Source organism: Agelaius tricolor, unplaced genomic scaffold (genome assembly GCF_023055355.1).
Source record: "Agelaius tricolor isolate 1412-34295 unplaced genomic scaffold, bAgeTri1.0.p SCAF_24, whole genome shotgun sequence".
Taxonomy (NCBI): domain Eukaryota; kingdom Metazoa; phylum Chordata; class Aves; order Passeriformes; family Icteridae; genus Agelaius; species Agelaius tricolor.
In genome coordinates this window covers 12,666,035-12,689,177 of record NW_027269284.1, presented here as the reverse complement: position 1 = coordinate 12,689,177, position 23,143 = coordinate 12,666,035, and the positions used below count along the sequence as shown (strand labels likewise).

The window sequence follows — 23,143 nt, the reverse complement described above, 5'->3', positions numbered from 1 at the left end:
TCTCTAAAGGAGTAAGTAATTCTTTGGGTACAAGGTTCATTCTAAATCTTTGTGCAGCTCAGCTTTCTAATGCTATAACACTGCTTTGAGCTCCACAAATATGTACATCATATCTTTCAAGAGAACAGTTATCACCTATGCTAATAGGAAGCTTTAATTTCAAAGCAGAACTTAAAAGTATTTCAGTAATGTAGATCACACAGCAGCCAGTATTTTCTATAAAGGTCTGTTAAAACTGGACAATTCCACCACAGCGGGCACTACTAAATCAGAAAACTTCCATTACGCTTTTGGTCGATTTTTAGGACAAGCACAAAAAGCACTATCACAGACCATGATTGTTCCAGATCTCCATGCTTGTGAAAACAGTCCCAAGAATTAGGATTAGCTTTAGTTTCATTATTTCAACAAAACTGATAAGCAGTTATCTTCTAAAACAACCTGGACCTACTTTTAAAACAACATGGAAGTAGTCCCAAAAATTAGAACCATTTCCATGTTGTCTTAAAGACAGTTTCTGATTGTTTTGGAAGATAACTGCTTATCAACCATGTTGAAATAATAAAACTAATCAGTAGTGCAAAGGCACTGATACCTAAGCATGTATGCTAATACACACTTTCTATCATCCTGACTCCAGAATTGTCAAGGTTGAATTCCTGTTAAATATTTTCCATTTCCTTCAGCTCTGTGGCTCATGAGTCCTGTGCTAAGAAGCAAGTGAACTCTTGTGTCAGAAGGTCTGTATCTGAGTGGAGTGTCACAACATAATGCTAGCTTTTCTCCCCACAGAGCTGATAGTTAATTTCTCCCAAACACAACAAATTCTCAGACTAGTTTTTTACTTTTAACTGTCTAAATGTTTGACTCCTGCTTGATCTACCTTTCCCATATTAGAATCACAACTGCAGACTGAGTGATATGGTTAGGTAAAAAATCATCTATGAAGGAAAGTTTACAGAAGATGGTAGTTATTTTAGGAATAGGAAAAGCACAAAGTATCCTTCCCATAGAATACAAGTGCTAGAAGGAGCTTTTGACAATGTCATGCAAAGTACACCCAAAGAGATGCATTTGAGAAGTAGTCCCCAAGCCACGCATCTGAATATGCACAAATGGGAGAAGGGCAGTTTTCTCTGAAGAGCAAGTTCAGTACTAAACTCATGAACAAATAGGTTTTTTTGGCACATTCTGCTTAGGACTTCTATATATACCCATGCAATTTATGCAAAGATTATCCTGTCTGAACATTTGCAGAAACTGCAGTCACATCTCTAAGCTTATATATTTTCACTTATGCATAAAGCAAATACAAGGACCAAAGCTATTGAGTGGTGAATAATTTTGCACCACAAACACTACTTCATAGTTAAGAAGCTTGACACCTTTGAATTTTGGAAACATGCTTTAAACTACTGATTTGTGGGACTACTTGAAGTAAAAAATTAAAATGCTAACATAGGTATTAAAATCTATAAATGGTATCTTTAAGGAATGATCTTTACACGTCTCTTCATAGTCTAAAGAAATGTAGCACCATGAGATAGGAGCTGAAGAAAAAAGTCATAAAGCTTATAGTCATTTCAAGTATGGTCTTACTTGGCTGCAAGAAGGACTGCAACTTTCACCTTGATGAATTAACTGGGTTTGTTAAAAGCTAAATTAAAAAAGCCTTTTTTAAAACTGCTTCCCCAACTAAAATATTACCAAATTCCATTTTTTTCACCTTAAACCTGACCCCTGAATAAAAACAGGCTTTCAGACTAGAATGCGACAGGTGATTTAGTAATAAAGTATCTATCTACACTTTAAAAAGTACCTGAATATAGCATTCATCCTTAATGCTAGCAGTAATAACAATTCCTACATACATATTCTAAAATACCTCTACAAAGATCTAAATTTCAAGTCATTCTCATTTTATTGAGGAAATACTATAATCATAAGCCCCTTGCTGAAACCATAACTAGTGTAAATGAGGAACTAAATATGAAAACCTATTGGAACTACAATTTTAGCTCTATAAAAAAAGCAAGGAGGAAGACTTAAAGTCGACACACAAAATTGCTTGGTTACTTTGCACAGTGTCATTAGTGGTAAAGATGAACTAAAGATGCCTGGTAGACATCTGTGAATGGTCAACCTGACAGCAAAGTGTTAGAAGTTAAAATGACACCATCAGCTACATAACTAAATTGAGCCTAAAATGTACCAAGAACAGATCCTGTGGTGAAGACACACCCACTTCCCAGCTACATAAGCATTTAAAAATGAACAAAAAATCCCAATACTGGAGTACTTCAACTCAAGAATGTGTATTCATCACCTGGAAACAACCAGACACCAAACTATGTAGATGATTAAAGTCTTGGCAATCTTGACTTATGTGGCAAATCTAAAAAATTTGCATATTAATAGTTTCAATGAAATATTCAAAGGGACATTTAGAAATTTGAAAGGGAAGTTGTTATTCAAGTTCTGAGTTTCTCACACCCTTGCCACACATCTAGAAATATCTATACAGTCTTGAGTACTTAAATGCAAATACATCAGCACACATAGCAAATGTACCTCTGGATGAATCTTAGGTGAGAACACATTCATTTTTAACTCAGACAACAAGGTGATATAAGATACCCATCATATACTCACTCCTTTACTATCATGGTTGTGAAATATTTTGTTGAATTTTTCTAACTGATTTTGTATTGCATTGATAGAATGAGCTGTATAACTCAAGAAAATTTAAATAGCAGCAGGAAAGTCTTATATCATATGAAGTCATAAAAACATTTGCATGGTAAGACCTACAAACTTCCCACTAATTGATTACTTTGAATGGCTAATCTGTGCAGCTCCTATACTATTTATTCAAAGGTTGTGATCCTGAAGTTAAAAGCACGGCCATAGACCGCTTTCCCCAATCAGAGATATCCCCAGTATGGTTCTCAAACACAAATACCTGGTTGTGTGTGATATCTGAATCAGTCCCAGGCAATCAATCCACTGCATTAAAAACCCTGAAACTGTTGTGTTCCAGCATAGCCTCAGTAAAAACAAACTGGTAAAACCTGGCTTATAGATCAGTGTTTGGACAATTACATTAATCTGAAGAGTGAGAAAATTCTGCAGCTAGATAATCTCAATCATTCAAGTTTAACATCAGCTGCCAAACACTCAACACTTTTGAAACAATTGGTCACATTTACGAGTCTAAACAAGGCATTAGGAACTCAACTTCAACAATTTGCTCTTCACCTAATATTCACTGGTATGTGTATCATCTAGATTAGCCATTGAAAATGTTAAGCTGTATGAAATGATACTAGAATCATCACATTGAAAATTTGAAATTTTCCAAATGGAAGTGATTCTAAGGCAGAAGAACATGACAGCTGCTTAAATTAAATATGTAAAACTAATACCTGTTGTGACACAACATTAAACCTCATTTTGTTTTTAATGTGATTTGCTTTCTTTGAAAACTTGAGCACATTTCAAAAAGAAATAGAAAAAGAAACAGAAAAAGAAAGATCTGCATTTGTGCAAGATACTGCCTCACCATACCAATCCCCAGCTGGAGAGCTATGTTTAAACACAGAATAAGAACACAGCTTTCAGGACCATGAACATTACACACTGTTTGTCTGAACAAACAGGAAGGACAAATCAAGGTGAAAACCACCCAGAAACATGGTGTATTTCCTTAATTCAAAAGGGACATAGAAATTAGATTCATGTTCATAGAATGCAGTGTTTTTACTAGAACGAAAGTAGTCAAACAATGATATGTAGTATTAAACGTTTTTAACAGGCTTTAGTAAGATTATTTAGAAGACTGTAAGAAAAACTAAGCTTGCAATCAAAATAGAGCCAGCAGAAATTGCAATTCTCAAAAAAAAGTAAAAATTTGCAATAGTTAATAATTTTCCTCATACATGAAGTTTAAATCAAAAAAGTGGCTATACAAAACATTATTTCTGTCCTTGGGTTTTGTTCACAGATATGCCTGCAGCATGTTTTTTGGGTAAAAACACTTGCATAGAAGTTTAGAAATATATTTTCAGCTTTGTACCCTATAACCGGGGCTTTTTTTTTTTTACTTTAGGTCAGGGAATAAAAGAGACTATTCACATCATCTGACTTCCTGAAATGCAATGTAAGTGCCTAAAGTGGAATCCCAGGGGCTGCATAAGGTCAGTGGTGGCAGGTATGTTCTTCTAGAGAATTAGATTATCTAAATAAGGAACCTAGATTCTCTCTAAGGAGAGAGAAATAGGCCCCTCAATTAAATGCTTAACTTGTAGGGTGCCAATACTTGACAAGATTTCTAACTGTCCCTTTAATGATCCAAGTGCAAGGCAACAACCCTTCCCTATATGAAGTACAATGGTGGAAACAGGATGGCTGAACTTAAAATTACACCTACAGGTTTTATGTTTATGAAAGAATAGTATTTGATGCAGTTTGTATTAGCTTAAAATCCTGAGAAAGGCAGAAAAGCTTTTAACAGTGACGCACATAAGAAAAACTTGGCTATATGCTTAATTTGCTCACGTTCAAATCAGTGTTGCCATGATGTTCAATTATTTTTTAGTTAAAACCAAAACAAACTGCTGAACTTTTAAAAAATCCTAAGAGATGTCTTTCATAACTTCTGCAAGCAAAAGCAGCTTTGCTGGAACTAATGTGGCCATTGTGAACTCAACTTCATATTGGGTAGGTTTCAGTTTTATCTAAAAAGTACAGAAAATGTGCTTTCATCCCTACAAGCAATACTCATAATAGTTTACTCAGTTATCAGTAATGACATTCATTGTCACTGGTATATTAGTTTAATGTCAAGAAATGTTTTTTTCATCAGAACTAATGCCAGCTCTATTCTGGGGCTCACCCAGCAATGCAAACACCAAAGAAGTTTGATGGAAGCGCAAAGCTTCAAATTTGCATACAATACCCTTGTGGTTTATCATGTTTGCATGAGGTATGTGTTTTTTAGAAAATGGATGAGCAGATAATGTGCTGAATGCTATCTGGACTTTGCAAAAATATATAGCATTTTTAAAAAGTGGTAGCTGAATGCTGAAGATTACGCAAAGTCCCTGAGAGCACTGGCTTTTCTAAGCCAGTTTTTAAATTGCCAATTTTGAGCTAGCTGAAGTTTGGAATAGAGTTGTTTTGTCCCCTCCCCTACAAAATTACTACTGCAGTTAGCTCAAAGAGAAAGGAATTTTGCTGGACTGTGAATGATGCAGTATGTATCCAACACGCACGCTAAGATGTGTTTGCTCTATGGAAGCTTGGAAGAGATAGGTAACTTCTACATGCATGTAAATGCTTTTGTGCTAGACTTTCCAAACAGCAAAAAATTGAATTTGTACTATTTTTTTGGTATTTTCTGAAATTGCTACTGTATCTTTAAGAACTCTCAATCTAAATACCACAGCCTTTTATGGAAGGAGACAAGCACAGTACAAATCAGCAAGATGGGTGTTTGACAGCATTGCAATTGCCAACAAGTCCTGATGAAAAGAAGCACGAGCTCTAAGCTCCATTTAACTTTTTCATTATGACTTGCAAAATGTAACAGTCATCACAAGGAATTAATCATATAACAATAGTGTACTAACTGAAAAATAAGAACATGACAGTGTAGCAAAATAATTTATGGAAACATATAGTGTTTCCACAATAGCAGTAGATAACACTGCAACCCTTCAAAGAGGTTTATTTTTATTGTGTTCTGCAACTATGACTTTATACATGTCAGGGAGATTTAAGCATTGACAGACCAACAGCATAAATATAGCCAAACAGGCCTATTTAATTGGTAGTCGGGTGCTCATAGGTGTAACCAACAATCAAGAATGCCCAACTTCTCACTTTGACATTATGCCTTAAAAAAACCCACCAACCCCTACACACAAACATTAAGATATTATAAAATTAAATTGCAAGGATTTCATTCCTAGCTTATTACGCACAAATTATTTAGACAATAGCCTAAACGCAGAAGACGCTTGTTTAGACATAAAATGAGTTCATCAATATTCAAAAACTGCTGTAGAAGCTTCTGAAAGTTCAAAGTATTGGTCACATGGACCTGTAAGGCATACTGGATGAGCAAATACGTTCACAACCTGTGTGTTTAGCCATGTATGAATTCTGGTGTATATGCTACAGCAGTTGCAATGTGTGATGGCATTAATATTTTTAAATCTGTTCCTTAGCTTAACATCTTCAGGACAGATTTCTGTATTTACTTTCTACTATTTTTGCTGCCCTGCACTGCACAGCATTATCTATCTGTAATCTGTTTTCCTTAATAGAACACAATTCCTGAAGAATACCACATTTTCCCCCCCATCTTTCTACCCACACAAAAGGTAATTCAACTATGATATTCCAGCTAGCAAGGCTATTTAATGGAATCTGTCCTGACAATATCAGGTCCAAATATGTGTGTTTCAGCAAAACTTTGGCACATGCAAAAATCAGGTAAGCTTCAAAAACACTGCAAGTATCAAGTGCACCTGAATAGTGTCAGGACATGGCCTCCTGTGCCAAATTCACCAGAAAAATGGCATGAAAACCCAGAACTCTAAAGGAAAATCCGGCCCCAAGAAGCACCTTTGGCCACTACTTCAGCTGCATAAGCATTAGATTGCCATTTATGCAAATTCAGCTCAAATGTAGTCACAATTATGACAAATGAAGGGCCTCTGCTAACAAGGAACAACTCAATTATTATAGGCAAGAATGGAAAAAATAACATTTTACCAAGAGATAACTGAGGGTGGAGTTGACTGACTTAAAGTCACGTGAGACGTCACTGGCAAAATTCAGAAGGTGAATCCAGATTTTAGTTCTAAGATACATCCTTCCATTTAACACTTCTAAATCACAGGGCCTCCAGACAAAACAAAACATAAAAGGTGCTACCATGTGGAGGAAAAAATCTTGCTGACACACAAACATCAGCCTAGAATACCAGTAAAAGACGAACATGTCAAAGACTTGAAAACCATCTACAAAAGTAGGAAAACCTAAGTAGAAGGACAAAGCAAACAAAAAATACCCTGAGGCTGAAAGGGATTTTTAAAAATATGAGCATTACCATGGGCAGAAAATACTTGTTGGATTAAACATACTATGTTTTATTGCTTCATCAGTGCCTACAGCTTGCATGTTTTTTGACAATCAATATTCTTATTCAACTGTGAGAATCATATATTGCTGAACACACTCAACACGTGGGGATTAATTGCAATTTAAGACTAAAAATCATACCGAAACAATTTTCAAACCAAGTATCAGGACTGCAACAACTTTTTAGTTCTCATTTAAAATGAATGAAGTAAAAATGCTATGCAAGACCATGAACACAGCAGGTATACCATCCTTACCTGCAAAGGAAGGAGAGTATTACTGTTGGTGTCAGTTCGGAAAACATTATCTTCAATCCACGATTTTGGTGTCAGTGATGGAGTAGAGCGAGTAAATTTAGGAGGAGCTATGACATTACCAGAAAAGGGCTTCTTCAAAGGAGAGATCTGGTTCATAGTTCCTGGAATTCCCATGGTTCCAGTTCTACGATGGTCTCTGCCATGCATTCCTCCCCAGGATATATTTCCTGTGCTCCAGCCGCTGCTCTGATTGCTCCAGGGTGACTGCTTCAGAAGAGGCTAAAAAAGAAAGATTCATTTCTATTATTCTGAAAATACTTGAAATTATTTTCTACTTAAAAAAAACCCAACCCCAAAACAACCAACCACCAAGTAAGCAATGCACAGAGATTTCTATAAACCACTCTTCTGATAACATGTAAATTAGTTACTGAAGCAAGGAAGAAAACACAGCTTCATTAAAAAAAAAAAAAGTCATTCCTACTCCCCCATGTGTCTTCCCAAAAAATGCTGAAGTACTTGTGCAGGCAATTTTGATTATAATTTTTATCATTATTATCATTTTAGCAACTGGTAGCATTTTTAAAGCTATGCAGAAGAAAAATTTCAGGGTGTAAAACCAACTTTCAAAAAACCCTGAAACCCGCTTTTGTCATACATTACTTGTTATTATATGATGAAAGAATAGAAGAAGAATTTTCAAATATATAAATTAAAAATTATTATTAAAATAGTATTTGTTTCTACTCAATGAGTAGTAGTATTTCACTACAGTGAGTAGAAATTTGAAAATTAAAATTCAATTGGCAGATTTAATTCACTCCACTCCAGTATTTTGAATATCATTGTCTCAGTATTACCATATAAGAGCAAAAAGAGCACTGACTACTGTACAGAGAATCTGTTTGAAGGAGCTATCTGAACATTTCCATTAAAATGCATTATTCTGAAGCCACTGCTCAAATGTTTCTGGAGTAATGAATGGAATAATTTCTGGAGTAATGAATCTGTGGATTCAGCAGAGTGTACTCTAGAATTTTTTTGATAATTTCTTCTCCTACCCAGATCCGGTGTACCTTACAGCTTCCTAAATGCACTTTTAAGTGCACTATATTCTCTGATATGAAATGGAAGCAGTTTTTAGAAAGACAATTTTTAAAGGATTAAGTTTTTATTTGTAAGATAAAACTTCTGCTAAAAAGTGACCTATAGTGGTTGTCATATTACCAAGAGGTGGATCCACTGAGCTTGACTGACAGTGAAGAACTGTATTTATCTTTAGTAGTCTCAAATCTGACTGCTCTTGGAAACGCTTTTCCTCAAACATAGAAATGCAGTGGGGGTGTGTGTCAGGATTCTAAATTCAGTTCTGTGAAGTGAAAACACAGTACTTTTATCTCTAAGCTTAGCTGCAAGCAACCCTCGACCTGCATTCTAATAACTTAAAAATTTAAAGCACGTCAATATGTTATGTATCAGGTAAAAGAGAACTTTCTGAAGACAGAAAGATAAAATTGTAACAACACCTCCACCACCCTCACCCCCAGAAAACAAACCAAAAAAACCACTAAAGCCATCCTTGGTCAAGTGATCAGGAAAACATCCTATTCTATATAATTATAGATAATTACGTTGTAAAACTTGAATACTCGCGTTGGAATTTTGGGAGAGGCAGGCACTCTATTGTGAAACAAACCTTCAGAGATAATGCCAAATGTTAACAAGCCTCTAATACTGCCAGCTATGCTGTCATGGCACTGTTTAAGTATACCCACAACTTCTAAGTGAGAGAAAATTCCTGTACACCTCACTGTTGGAGAATTGCTTGGAATTTGTTTGAAGAAGGTTATTATAAATGTTAAGGACAACCAGCTCCTAATCATAATGCATCGTAATGAATTCTTCAACAGGCACACAATGTGAGATTCCAGTTCTGATACAAATGGATCTCTACTGATTAAATCTAACTGGATTTAATACTAGAATGAAAAAAAAAATAAGACGAGGCCTATGGAACTTTACCCTTTCATAAATAAGCAAATTATTGAAGTAAAATGGGCTTCTAATGCAACAGCTGGTAATATTAACACGGATTTGCTTCTCACTGATTTCTTACAATATTCTGTTCTAGGAAGAAATGCTAAAGGGATTGTTAAACTCCTCGAATAAAATCGGATTAAAACCGGCTACAGAACTTGAAACACTGCGCTGTCCTCAGATCCACATTCAAGCAATGTCAGTCAAAAGCCCTGAAAAGGCAGCACGGTGTCACCTTTCGCATCTGACCCTCCTCGGGCGACCTGCGCCCGTGCGCCCGAGCCCGCCCGAGGGCCGGCCCGCGGCTGGGGAAGGGGCTGCCCGGGGGGGCGGCGCCGGCCGGAGCTGTCAGACTCATTGTTCCGGGGACACCGCGCCCGCCAAGGGCGACTCGGGGGGACAAGGGGGGCGTTTTCACGGCAGAACTCCCAGACACCAACAGCAGCGATTGAGCTTTTTTTTTTTTTTTTTTTAAGCGCAAACCTTCTTTTCTCGTCCCGAATAAAAACCCCGGCGTCCCTCAGGAGGCGACGGCGCACCAAGGAGGGCAAGAAGAGCCACCCCGGCACCTGCCACCCGGAACGGGCGGGGAGAGCGGCCGGCAGTGGGGCGGCTGCTGTCCACAGACCCCTCCGGGCCGACCCCTCCGGCCGCCCGGCGCCGCACCGGGCGGGGGGCGCAGGTGCCCTCCCTCCCGCCGGGCCGGCCCCGCCCTGCCGCCGCGGTCCCGCCGGGCTGTCACCGCCGCGCAGCCTCGCCCGGCGACGGCGAGAGCGAAGCTGCCCGGCTCCCGCAGCCGGCCGACCGAGGGCAGCGGAGCCTCCGTCCCTTCGCCGCGTCCCCCATCCCCGCCCCGGCGCTCCCCGCCGCGGCCGCCGCCCGGTACCTGGTGGTGGTTGTAGGAGTTTCTCTGCTGCAGGAAGGCGGCGGCGGCGGCCGCCGCCTGGTGTTGGTGCTGGAGCTGGGGGCTCACAGGGGATCTCCGGTTCTGCTGTTGCTGCTGCTGCTGCTGCTGAGGTAAATTCATCTGCGGCGGCGGCGGGGGGGCGGCGGCCGAGAAGGGGCTGCTGAAGGGCCCGGCGCAGGGGTTGTGAGGAGACACCGGCGAGAAGCTCTGGAAGAAAGCGGGGTTGATCGATGACGGGATCCCCGGGTAGAAGCTGGTCTCGGACTCCGGGCTCGGGGGTGGCATCGCGCTGATTTGCCCGCCGCCGCCGCTGGAGACCGGAGGCTGCTGCGTCTGCTGGGGAGGCGGCGACGAGGTCTGCACCGACCAGGGGGTGCCGAAGCCGGGCAGCGGCGGAGGAGGAGGGGAAGCCGCCGAGGAGGAGCCGCCCCCGCTCTGGTGATGGGGGCTGGGGATCTCCGGGCTCTGCAGGCTGCTGAAGCCAGAGCCGAGCCCGCCGGGCAGGAGGTTCCCGGGGCTGCCCAGTAAGTGGCTGTTCGGGGGGGACTCCATGGGGGGCAGCTTGGCTCTCGCCTGCAGATGAGGAGACGAAGGCGGATTCACGCAGGAGGCGGCGGCCACCCCCACATTGGGGTCCGCGGACGCCGATCCCCCCGGGCAGGAAGGGGCGAGCCGCTCCAAACCCCCCCTGTCCGCGCCGCCCTGGTGCTCGGCGGGGCCGACGGGCCGGTGGTGCGAGTGATCCCCCGTCCGCGGCGGCTCCGGGGGCTGAGCGCTGAGGAGCTGGAGCTGCTGCTGTTGCCTGTGCTCCTGCTGCTGGTACTTGTCAGTGGGGTGGCTGAACTGCTGCTGCTGCTGCTGAGGGGGGTGGTGATGATAGTCTGGGGGGTGGTGGTTATTCAGGGGGTGGCTGCTGCCGAGCTGGGCTGGGCTGCTGAGCTGCTGCTTAAACTCTTTCCTCTTCTGGCTCAGCTGAGGAGGCGGCGGCTGTGGTTGCTGCGCTTGCTGCTTGTTTAAATCCTGGTGGGGGCTGAGACAGGGTTTAAAGTCAGAGGAGGGGTGGCCGAGAGGGGGGTGTCCCGACGCGGGGCTGCTGCCCAGCCTCTCGCAGCCTGGCTGCTGCTGCTGTGTCACCCCCAGGAGCAGCTCATCCTGCATGTTTTGATGATGCGCAGCAGCGACGGCTGAGGGGAAACAGGGAGGGCAGCGGCGACCCGGCTGCCGGACGAACCGGCTACAGCGGGCGGCCAGGGGCAGGAGGAATGAGGCGAGGCGGCTGCGGCCGCTCCGGGGAGGGGAAGGACCCGGCGGTGGGCAGGGGCTGAGGTGGCCGTCTGCGGGAGCTCCCCTGACACCGGCTCGGCGCAGAGGTGAACCCCCACCTCGGCACACTAAAGAGACAAAGATAATTAATAATCTTTGTGGCGAAGTGCTGGGGGGCGGGGGTAGAGTTTAAACACCCGCCTATCTCAAACCACTATGTAAGTCCCAAAACAGCTTATTTATAGAATAAAGCTCTCTTCTTTCCCATCAACGCCACTGTACTGCTTTAAAAATATTGCAGCTTTTTGATACAAGCCCATTTTTATCGGAGGTTTCTCCTTCCTTTTCGTTTACTGGGACCCCCGGTAAGGCGGCCCTTCCCGCCTGCAGTCGCACCCACAGGGATCCACTAGATCAGGAATTCGCCCGGACAGGTCACTGCCCCCGGACAGAAACTCCTCCGTCCGACCCCCCCCAGCCGCCACACCGCAACGCAGGGAGACAGCGGGGCATTCCCGGGCCTGGCACTGGCGGGGAGGGAAGGAGGGGAGGCCGCCGGTACCTCCACAGGGCAGGCGACCCGGTCTCCTCAGCGAGGCTCCTGCCGCCCCCCGGCCGCCCCCGCCCCGCTGCCGGCTCCGAGCCGCCGCGGCGCCCTTAAGAGCGCCGGAACATCCGTCACACTGACGTCACGGGCACCGCCCCAGCCCGGCGGACCCTGGTAATGAGCCTGCGGGCCTGCCCCGCCATGAATAATGCATCAGGCCGGGGGCCCGCCCCCCTGGCGCCGACGGGCCGGGTGGGTGCTACCACTCCAGCCAGAGGGAGGTGCCAGCCGTGTGGGCCGCTTGGGCAAGGAAGGTTCGCGTCGGGCTTTGGCGACCTTTCTATCATCAAGCGAGAAACACCTGAAATAAAGAGATTTTATTTCGTTTTGCAGCAGCGGCTGCGATCGGCTTTTATCCCAACAGACTGGGCAGGGGCAGCCGTGACGCCGCTCTCTCCTGCCGCCCGTGATCCCGTCAGGCGCTCACTGGGGGCGGGGGCGAGGGGGATCGCCCCGCCCCTTCGCCTCGCGCGCCGCTCATTTGCATTGACGCACGACCGCGCGCCACGGGCGGGGAGGGGCGGGGCGGGGCGGGGGGTGGAGCGCGAGCGCGGCGGCACGAGACGGGCCGGGTGTCAAAGCCCCGCCCAGCCCTGGGCCGGCTCCGCCCCCCCCGAGCGGGGGTGCGGGGTGCGCCGTGTGCCCCTGTGGGATCGGGGTGCGGGATTGTCCCTGTCCCCGTGGGATCGGCGTGCGCGGTGTGCCCGTGCCCCTGTAGGATCGGGGTGCGCCTGAGCCCGTGTCCCTGTGGCATCGGGGTGCGGGACTGTCCCTGTGCCGTGCGGCGCTGCAGCGTCCAGAGGTCCCGCGGAAACGGGGGCTCGTCCCGCTTTGCTCGCCCCACACACGGGGCCTGCCACAAACCTTGTTTGTTGGGCACCTCAGCTCGCACGGGAGCTCGGGCGGAACCCGTGCTGGGGTGTGGTGGCACGGGGTGGTGGCTTCTGAGGTATTCCAGTATCAAAGGTGGGGTTTTACCCTTTCCATGCAGTGGAAGCACAGTTCTTGGCAGCTGCTCAATGCAAACAAATTAACAGTTTGGCACGTACAGATGTAACGTTGATGTCAATGTATATGTCCCTGAAAAGACTAAAACCAGCGGCCTCTCTTTGTGCTCTGGGAAGGCTGTAGCTCAGCAGTGAGAGAATTCATACAGGGCTCTTGAATGTGTGAGTACTTGGGGAAAGTGTCATTATGTTCTTGACCTGTTGAACTTTTCTCTAGGCATCTGTCCATGCCCACTATCAGTGACTGGATAGCTTCATTCCTCCTGCCCCATGGACCTTTGGTCTGACCCAGTGTAACAATTATTTTTTCTTAAATTTGAATATATTTTCTATATGCATATAAAACATAGAAGGGGAAAAATTTTTTACATATTTCCAGTCATCTCTGATGTGGTTGTGAACCTGTGTGGATATATATTGGAGAATCCGTGCTATCTTGCAGGGTTAATATGTAAATGCATTTGCACCATTGAAGAATAATTGATATGTGTTTATCTTTGCTGTATTATGGCATAGCACTCCAGAATAACTTGTTATATTGTCATTTGTTTCAAGAACTTGGCAGTCTTACGAGGGCTAAAAAATCCAGAGTGCAGACCAAGGCCTTAGGGATGGTCGCATGCTGAGTAAATGTTGCAGGCCGAGGACTGGTTCCTCTCTGAGGAGTGAATTGCTTCACAGCACAGTTCTCATAAACATTAGTTTGGTGAGCTGCAGAACTGGTAGCATCTGGCTTCCCTTTGTGTTCCTGTCATACACCTGACATTGAGTTGTGTGCAAGCCTGAACAGAAGTTGTCCTGTACCTGGGGCATTCTCAGGCAATGTCTAACAACACTGGAAACAGTGCTGCACTGCACTCTCCTATAACCAGCTGCCTATTTCTGCAAAGTGTGTAGGAACTCGTTCACTTGAGGGGATTTTCTTGTAAGCAGTCAGCTTCCCTGTCCCTCACCTTTAAATCAAGCCCGAATTCCAGCAATTCTTACTTCAAAACAGCTGTCTTGGCATATGCAAGTGTTTTTTAAATGGATTGAAAGGAGAGTGCTCACATCCTTCACGACAGCTTATCTCTGGCATGGTAGCCACTCACCCCAATTGCGTGTGTTTGTTAAGTCAACTTTCACGGAGTGAGGATCATCTATTTTTAACCACGTAAAAAGTAAGTGTCCACTCTGCATTAGCTGCCTAATGTTCCACAAACACAAGACAGGTGCTATCAAAGGATGATTCATCCCCTAACAAAGGTACTTTTAGAGAGAGAAACCCGATCTCTCTCTCTGTTGATTATGAGGAAAGGTTTTGGCTGTCTTGCTGCAGAATGCAGTAGGTCTTTGGTGGTCTCTGGTCTTGTGGCACACACCTTGACTCTAATGCAAGCAAGAACAGTTGTACTAAATCAAACCAAGCATCTTGCAGGCTCTTCTGCTTCAGATATGAAACTCCTTGTCATGTGCTGAGGCCGCAAGTTCTGGCTTCTCCTCCGCCAAGTCAAGTCTCTTACCTGGCACCTTGGTGCCATCAGAAAGTGCTGAGGCCTGTCCTTGGCAGTTAGTTTTCTCTCTCCAGTCTCCTGTTTCTTGATTTTGGACAATTTGGCCTTTACGCCCTCTTGCATTAATGTTTTTCTCTCCCTTGTAATCCTTTGATTCCTTCCTGCTTTCTTTTATCCTAGCTTTTCTAGAGAAGGCTTGAGAGCTTTTTTTGGATTAGACTAGTTGGAAAGTAATATTGTCTGAAAATAAATGCCTAAACAAATGTGTAAGAACAAGCTAGGCATGTGTTATGCTTCCTTCAGGTACCTCACCTATTTGCAACACAGGAACTCCTGAAATTTGCCTTTTCAGACCTTCGGGTGCACTGAGAGTCTTGGACTCAGTGTTCCCTGATGGTTACTGAAGAGACTGCCTGAAGAGGGGAGCATGCTGGCAGAGCCATGCCTCACCTGAGTGACTTGAAGAAGCAAGAGAGTCATGGAGCTGGGATGAGTTCCTTAGACTAGACAACAAACATTACAAATGCCAAGCCATATGCAATATCACTATACATAATATGTAAATTGAAAAAAACAGATGTTGCAAAGCAAGCTGTCAGTAGAGTAGAACCAAATATACATAAGTTATTGTTTTTGCAGCCATTAATCAACCTGCTTCTGTATATTCATTCCAACAAATGTGCCAGATGTTGACTTCACCTGGGAGGCCTGTGGTAGAGCTGGGGCTGACAGCTCTCCTGGATTTGTTGGTGCCTGAAAGACAACAGATCATATTGTCTGGTGTTCTGCATCATGCAGTGGGTGTTAAATTTTGTGTGGTGAGTTTAACCAGCAATGCTATAATAGAATGGAAAGTATAAAGACAAATCACATTAACCTATATAAAATAACTATAACTGCATAAAGACAAAATAAACTGTAAGGGTTACAGAGCAGCTCCTCTGGCTGCCATTTGGGTGACATGAAAGGGATCATCAAGGTAGTGGTTATCATCTCTTCTAGAAATTGCCATGCATAGCTTAAGTTCTTTCCTTTTATAAACCCAGGAGAATTGCATCTTCTATTGGCCAATGTTAGGAACAGGATATTATTGGATGAGAAAGGATTTTGGCTCACTGTTCTTTTTTTTTTGGTTGAACAATAAAACCTTTAGTAGTTATAAGAATGTGATTGTACTGAGATGCTGTGCACTTCAGAGTGGTCTGTGGGTTTAGCTCCTTTAAAAAGGTCTGTCTTCTTTTGTGGGATAGGATCCACACTTTGTAATGCTCAGATATCACTTAACAATGTTACAGTTTTTGTGAACACACCATAAGTCATTAAACTTAGACATGGTATGTTGACTTGATATGTACACAGAGCTACTTCAGCACTCCCTCGTTTTGTAAATGGACACACACACTAGAATATCAGGAGCCTAATGCATACAAAACAAAATATCTCTGACCAGTGATAGAATCTGCTTTTTCTCTCCTATTAGCTAGTTGGAAAATCACCACGCCTGTGATTTTGAATATGGGCTGCAATTAGATATGCACATTAGAAATATCTTTGCTTTCATTCCAATACTAAACACAGCTTTTTCGATTTTTTTTTTTGCATGTTAAAGTTAAAAGTACAAATTAAAAGTGTTACAGATAGTATTGACTTCAAAAAATCTTTTGTGGATTGGCTTAGCATAGTAGAGACTCATTGCCTGCTTGTAATGCAACAAGTTGTTCTTTCCACAGCCCTCAATATTTATAGGCCTTTCACCATTTGCAATTATTTACTACTCCATTTGACCTCTTTTCCAAGGCTCTACAGCCACAACAAAAAAAAAAAAAAAAGAAAAGAAAAAGAAGAAAAAAAAGTCTGTTTCTTATTTTCTCTTGCTGTTTCACCATTCCTTCTTGTTTTGCATATCTACTTCTTTTCCTAGGGTCTTTGTTAGCCCTCTCTATTTAGGTAGCTGTCTGTCCTGCAGAGCTTGCAAGGGTTCTGCTGAAGATCTGCTCAGTCTTCCCTGGGATCAGGCTGTTTGGGGAAGCACACAGTCTGCTGTCCTGTGGCCTGTGACATGTGCCTGCTTTGTTGCTCAGCCTAAACTGTGACATGGGCTTGCATGTGCATTCCAGGAACGGCACATTGTTCTAACTGGTAACAAAATAGACCATTCACATGCTTTTGCTAGAGCTGCTTCCTCTTAACCCTAAAGCTGACTTTTTGTTAATGACATTTTCCTCCCATGGAAACATGGTAAACAGTCTGGGACTGCAGGTTATTCATATAGAAAAGCAGATGATGAGGTTTGACATTTCACAGGAAAAAGAGGTCTGAAGATTTATAACAATGTGCTTCATTCACTGTTCTGTTCTTGATTTTTTTAAAACTCTGAAAATAATAGTAATGCACCCTTAGGAATGAGGTAGGGAAGTCTTTTTCAGCAGTGAACAGACTGTTGAGTTACAGTAGCTTACCTTTTCTCCTGGTGCTTTTTCTCATAAAAAAAATAAATTACCCAGCTGTAACAAAACTGGGTAAAAAACCCTTTCTTTCTAAGAAAGGGTTTTGAAATGAAATGAAATGCAAAAATGAAATTTCAACTGTGTGTTGAAATGAAATTAAAAGCAGTGGGAAAAATTAATACCAGTGATTGAAATAGTTGGCTTTGTTCTCTTATTCTCACCCTCATGTTATGTTTTTGTTTGTTTGTTTTTATGGTTAAAAATCTTAAAATTCACAGGAGATGGGCAGCTTTCTTGCTTTATTCAAAGTCTGACTTCCATCATGAAAGCCTGCTAAACTTGAAGGATATAGGTTCTGGTCACAAGAATGCAAAGCAGTGATCTATTCTGTTTTTTCTCCTTTTTGCCCTGGAGTTTAACCAGCACACTAGACTAATATTCTCTTGCTTGCTAGTGGCAGTTTCTGATTCTTTTTTGTTTTGAATTTCTTTTGGTAGTGGAAGTCATTAGACTTTCTCCCAAGAGAATCACTGCCAAAGTAAACAAACATCTTCATGGAAGGAAAATAATGTCTAGAGTATTCAGAATTCCATGTTTTACAGACAAGTATTTGTGGCAACCAACTAGTGAATTAAAGTGAATGAAATCCTATTTCTAGTTTGCTACTTTTTCTGTGCTAATTGAATGTGGCAATTTCTGCTAGCTTCTCAGCTCTGTATTTCAAGTACTGGGTGCTAGTTATAATTTAGGATGAAGAAAAATATGAGATGAAACTCAGTTTAGAAAAAGGCTTTTATTTTTTATTTTTTATTGTTGGGAATTGAATAGTGCATGTAAACCTCCAAGGAATTGCTGTTGTCTCTAAAATGTTCTGCATGTGGTTGGCAAGAACAACAAGGAGAGAGGAAAGTTCAGCTAAAAAATTCATAAAGGCTGTCTGGTGGAATGCATTACAGTCATCTGTATACCTCTGTGCTCTTATCCCTCTGAACTGATAATTTTTAGCTGAGATGAAACGTTCTGATGAACAGGAGGCTGGCAGATTTGCAGCATAGATTGTTTGAGGGTTTAAATACTGTGACTATCTCAGCTTACTGTAAGTCTGTAGATATAACGTAAGCTGGAGTTGCTGAAAAGTGATAGAATGGCTCATGTGAACAGCCAAATAAACCTATGAAGAGCTTATTTTGTGTACTGCAGAATTCTGCACTCTTTCTCTATCTTTCTGCAGGATAGCAATAATTCACCAGTGGAGCAGAGACACTTCAAATTTGTTGACGATGAGACCATATCTAGTTCTTTGTTTAGGCAGTGGCTTTCACAAAGGCCACCAGTGCTAACTGGGAACTGCTGCCAACACCATCATATGTTTCTTGACAAATGCAAAGTGTTCAAAAAGTTGGCACTACAAAATAGAGATACTGTCAATCTTTGTTTAATTCTCAAAATGGCTTTTAAGCTTTTAAAGCTTGTGTTGTTGCTGGTGCACTTGCATATCAGATAACGTTTTTGACAGCCCTTATAATATGGCTGGTTAATTTGATCACATTACTAGAACAAAATTCTGTGAGTGCTAAGATTTCACTGCTGGTTTTTGCTGTGTGCTGTGAGCAGAAGAAGGGTTTGTGCAGCAGTGTGTGCTACTGTAGCCAGAACACAGTATTTTCTCATCTTCTTTTCTATGTACTGTGCAGATGCAGCTGCCACTATTTACCAAACATGAAGGTGTTGTTCACAGCTCTGTGAGTAAGTTTGGGTTCTGCTTTACAGAATGCAGGAGACACCTCTACTAATTGCACAAATGTTCAGCCTATATTTATGTACCTGAATATTGTGGTGTAGGAGGCAAATTGAAATTTTAAGGTATTATTTCAGTGATCATTTGACTAGGTCTCCAGAAGCTCATGGAACTGGATTGTGCTAGGAATAACTGTGTGGTGCTTCCAGTGATAGAATAATCTGTTCTGCAGGGTGAAATACTCTAGTGTGACTGCATGTAGAAGATGAGGTAGGAGACCCAAGGAAACTCTGGACAATTTTGGGCAAGGAGGCTTTGAAGTAGCATTCATTGAGTCCTCTAGGTAGCCCTGATCTCAGATGCAGCTGGAGGAAGCAAGTTTGTGTCTGTAGCTCCTAGGTCTGCCCCCCTGGAGGAGTGTACAGATCATGGAGCTACTGAAACAGAAGGAGTATATGTTTGTACCTCAGCAGTCAATTTAAAAAGTGCTTTCAGTTGCTACAAGAAAATTTGTTCAAGCTTACTTATTAAACTCAAAAAAGTAAGAGAGGAACAGGTTCCCCTTCTGAACCACAGCATCTGTGTTGTACAAAAACCAAAGGCAACCTGTCTAATTTATATGTAAAAATACATTCTCTTGTACTTGACCTTATTTTCTCTTTTAGTGTAAGATGGATGCTCACTGATTTTACACTACCACCCACTGTTTCAGTAAAATTATTTGCAACAGATTCTGCAAGAAATTTGCTGCTTTAATTAATATGGAATTATCTCAGAAATTGCCAGTGCAGACTCTTCAGATTTACCATAGAACTAAAATTAGTCAGTCTAGAGCTGAGGAAGCACAGATTAAAATTAAAAAATACATTAACCATATAATTGTGAGTAATTATGGTGATATATCCAGTAGTCAAGGTGGGGTCAACAGCTCTGGGCTGGCTACAGGGATATCAGAGTTTAGCTAGTCAGGAGCAGCCAGCCTGCTTGAAGGGTAGGATGATCTCTTTCCCATTTGCTGAGGGTATGCAGCATCTTTTAGGAAATGCTCCATCATTCATGGCTGGAATGATGAGACTTGTCCAGTGGTGAGGCTGTCCCTCTGGGAGGGAAAAGGGGAGGCCTGGATGCAGTGCAGAATTGAACTCAGGTCTGCCATACAGCAAATGAAGGCTCTCTCAACACTTGGCTGGTTTTAGTCACATCCCAGCTGCCTTCCCCACCCCTGGCTTTTTGTTTGTTTTTTAACCTACTAAGTTATATTAACATACTAAGTTATGAACAGTGCAGAGTGACTCTACTGAAGCTTTCACTTATTTTCCTGTGGGTCTCCCTCCTCCTTCTAAATATGCCTAGCTCTAACTGGGTCTCAGAAACAAGAAATCTTGAGTTCTCCCATCATAATTTACATGTCTGATCTGATGATGAATTGTAAATCAATGTTAAGCTTCATGACTTTTGAACGTTCATGCAATTATGATACAAAGACATTGAAAAGCAATATGCTAATTTTGCCCCATATATTTTGGTTACTAAAGGTCATATTATCCACATGATTATTTCTTAATGCTCATGTATAACATTGTTAATAATTGTAAAGAAGAGAAATCAAATAAAAAAATCTTTGCCAAGAAACTATGCAAAGCTAAATGTATTAGAATATTAATGTTAAAATATTTTAGAAGTCCATTAGCTATAAAAAAATAGTTGAAACCTAGAAAATGTAGGGAAAATATAATAATAAAATGAAATATATTAAAAAAGAAAACACACAGTTAAATGCCAGACAACCTTAATTTACTTCTATAATGAGAACCTGAGGGAAATGTGGAGTTAGATTTAGTTTGTTTCAGTAGATTTTTTTTTTAACCCTTTATGCCCATATATAAAAGAATTATGATTGCTTGGATGCCTTAACCATCATCTCCTCTATTTTCATGTTTAGTTTTTGGTAAGTTTTATCTAACTGAGCAATGGAAGTGCTTTCTAACCACCTAGCTACAAGGTGAAGGAACTAAGGAAAGAGCAGAATTGTTGCCTTCATCTTTTACACAGAGAGTAAAAAACCTACTGTAATTTTGCATTTATTCTCCCATTATGGCACTGAGAGCTCAGATCCATTTTTATGCAATGGCACAAAACAGTTTGCTGCTTTAGTATATCTTACAGAAGCTGAGGAACATCTATGCCACAAATCAATTGTACCCATGATATTAAGAGGGAAGATGACATAGATCTTTAAAAATTCCCAAACCTTGGCAGATGACCTTGGGTAATTGTGATATCATTTCGGGTCAGTGTGCTTTGATTGGTGGTCATTTAAAATGCATCATCCAAAGAACCTTTGTATTCACATTGTAATTTTTTTTTTTGTGTTCATGCTTATACAGCCGGTTGTAGCCAAAGAGCAGAAAACCTCATAAAATTTCTACATTACGAAATCGAAGGGCTTTTCCTTTCTGTCCTTCCTCCCAAATAACATTTCATTTTTTCAACATTGAAAGGTCGTCTTTATTAGAGGAAATTTACCAGAGACTAGAGTGGTATAATTATGCCTTGTGGATGCTTTTTAATCTTGCATGAATGCCTGTAGAATTCAAGTGTCCACATGGGGAGTTATACCATCAGAACTATAGGGGTGTAATTATGCTGGTGAATTCTGTATTGAGACAAATGTTTTATGAAAAGGAATTTTATTTTGGCTCTTTACTTTTAAGCTTATTCATGTTCTGAACTAAAAGGAGGTGATCAAATCAATGAAAATAATGAAAATTCAATGGTTACCAAGGGCTGGGGAAATTGGAAAGTAATAAATATATACATTTCCTCATAACACTCATGTGCCTTTTGGTTCTTATTCTCTTGCCAGTGTTTGAGTTTGTGAAGGGTTTAGTGAAAGGTTAATAAACAAGCCTTGTTCTTTGCTGAACCTCATAAACTAATATATGTAATAGCTAAACACTGGTAGAATATTAGAGATTCTTAGCTCCCATAAAAGCAGCTGGGGCTTCAGGCAAATAGGACACTGGAGAATTGGTTGAATACGTTTTAGTCCCTGTAGGACCTCAGCAGTTAACACTGATCAAATCAGCCATTGAGTTACTATAGATGAATTTTCATATGTCCCAGTTAAATTTTAATTCCTAAATATGTGAGTCCTAGGACAGTAGTCAAAATGTTCTCTACACAAGTAGCCCATTTACATGAAAATAACTTTTGGTAGGTCAGTAAGGGTGTAGTAACACTAATAATTATTTACAAAATGTTCTGAGTAAATTACAAGCATGTCTCAGTGTAATTGCTGCATAGACTTTAAGAGAAGAAGAGCTCAATCATTTTGGTGATGTAATCCAGTCCAGCCTTAGCACTGACCACAGAGCATTGCACTGTATGTCTTGCTTCAAGACCAAGGTGAACTTCATTAGAAAAATGTCTTGTTCATATTTAAAGAGTTCAGAGAACAAAGAGTCCATACCGACACTCACTGTGCATGTGAAGTGTTTTATTTGTGGTCTGAATTTAGCTTTGACTTAACTTGTTCTATCTTTGCTGGGTTAAAAAAGCCTTTAGTGCTGGACAGTATTCAATGAAAATACTTAAAGGCTGGGATCAAGGCATCTCCACCCTTTTTAGTTGTTAAGCAAATCTCATTGAGGCACTTTAGTTTCTAACCGTAAGGCAAGATTTCTGTATCACCAGTTTTTCTTGTAGCTTCTTTCAAGTTTTCAGACATCTTTTCTAAGTAAGGACATCAGCCTTGTCAGCAGTGGTATTACTAATGAGAGAATTACAGCAAGAGCTGAACAAAAGCATGCTCTCCTTGCTGTTTTTGAAACATGGAGAAGATTTTGTTTTTCATATTTCTCATCACAAGCCTTTTATGAGAGACACTTTGTAAGGGCCTCCATTGAATAATATGCTTTTCAAGGCAAGCTTATTAGAAGGAGACAGCAAGGTGATACCTTGCTGTGATAACCAGAATATTTGGGTTTGTCCTGGGTAGTGTTGCACACATTGGTAGTGCTTCTCTCTTTCTTCATATTCCTTTTTTCCCTGCTATTATTTATTTTAGAGTTGAAAAAACAGCCTTCAGTCTTGTAAATGCTGTTTACTTTTTTTTTCAACATGCGTAACCAATATTTTCATCATTAATGAAGCATACATCTGTCATTTTAAGTGAAGCAGTTTACAAGGAAGCATGGCTGTGCCATTTTCTTTATTTCCTATTTTTCACCTGTAGA

The 23,143-nt window shown here is 41.8% G+C and overlaps 1 protein-coding gene and 1 long non-coding RNA gene across 4 annotated transcripts in view; one reads left to right on the top strand and one right to left on the bottom strand.

The window, feature by feature from the left end:
* Positions 1-12,142, bottom strand: part of CPEB2 (cytoplasmic polyadenylation element binding protein 2) — a 51,391-nt gene extending 39,249 nt beyond the window's left edge. For 2 of the 3 annotated variants that reach the window (XM_071447471.1, XM_071447472.1), the window contains exons 1-2: positions 10,330-12,142; positions 7,407-7,685 (exon numbers count right to left, since the gene is read on the bottom strand). In XM_071447471.1, coding sequence (XP_071303572.1) covers positions 7,407-7,685; positions 10,330-11,508 — 1,458 coding nt within the window. In that variant the 5' untranslated portion in view covers positions 11,509-12,142. Of the gene's footprint in view, positions 1-7,406; positions 7,686-9,678; positions 9,802-10,329 lie in introns of those variants that run through there. The other variant, XM_071447473.1, reaches the window with a different exon arrangement.
* The window catches only part of LOC139599817 (uncharacterized), a 132,233-nt gene continuing 119,837 nt past the window's right edge, over positions 10,748-23,143 (top strand). The window contains exon 1 of the long non-coding RNA XR_011682312.1: positions 10,748-10,874. This is a non-coding gene — a long non-coding RNA (uncharacterized lncRNA). The remainder of the gene's footprint in view (positions 10,875-23,143) is intronic.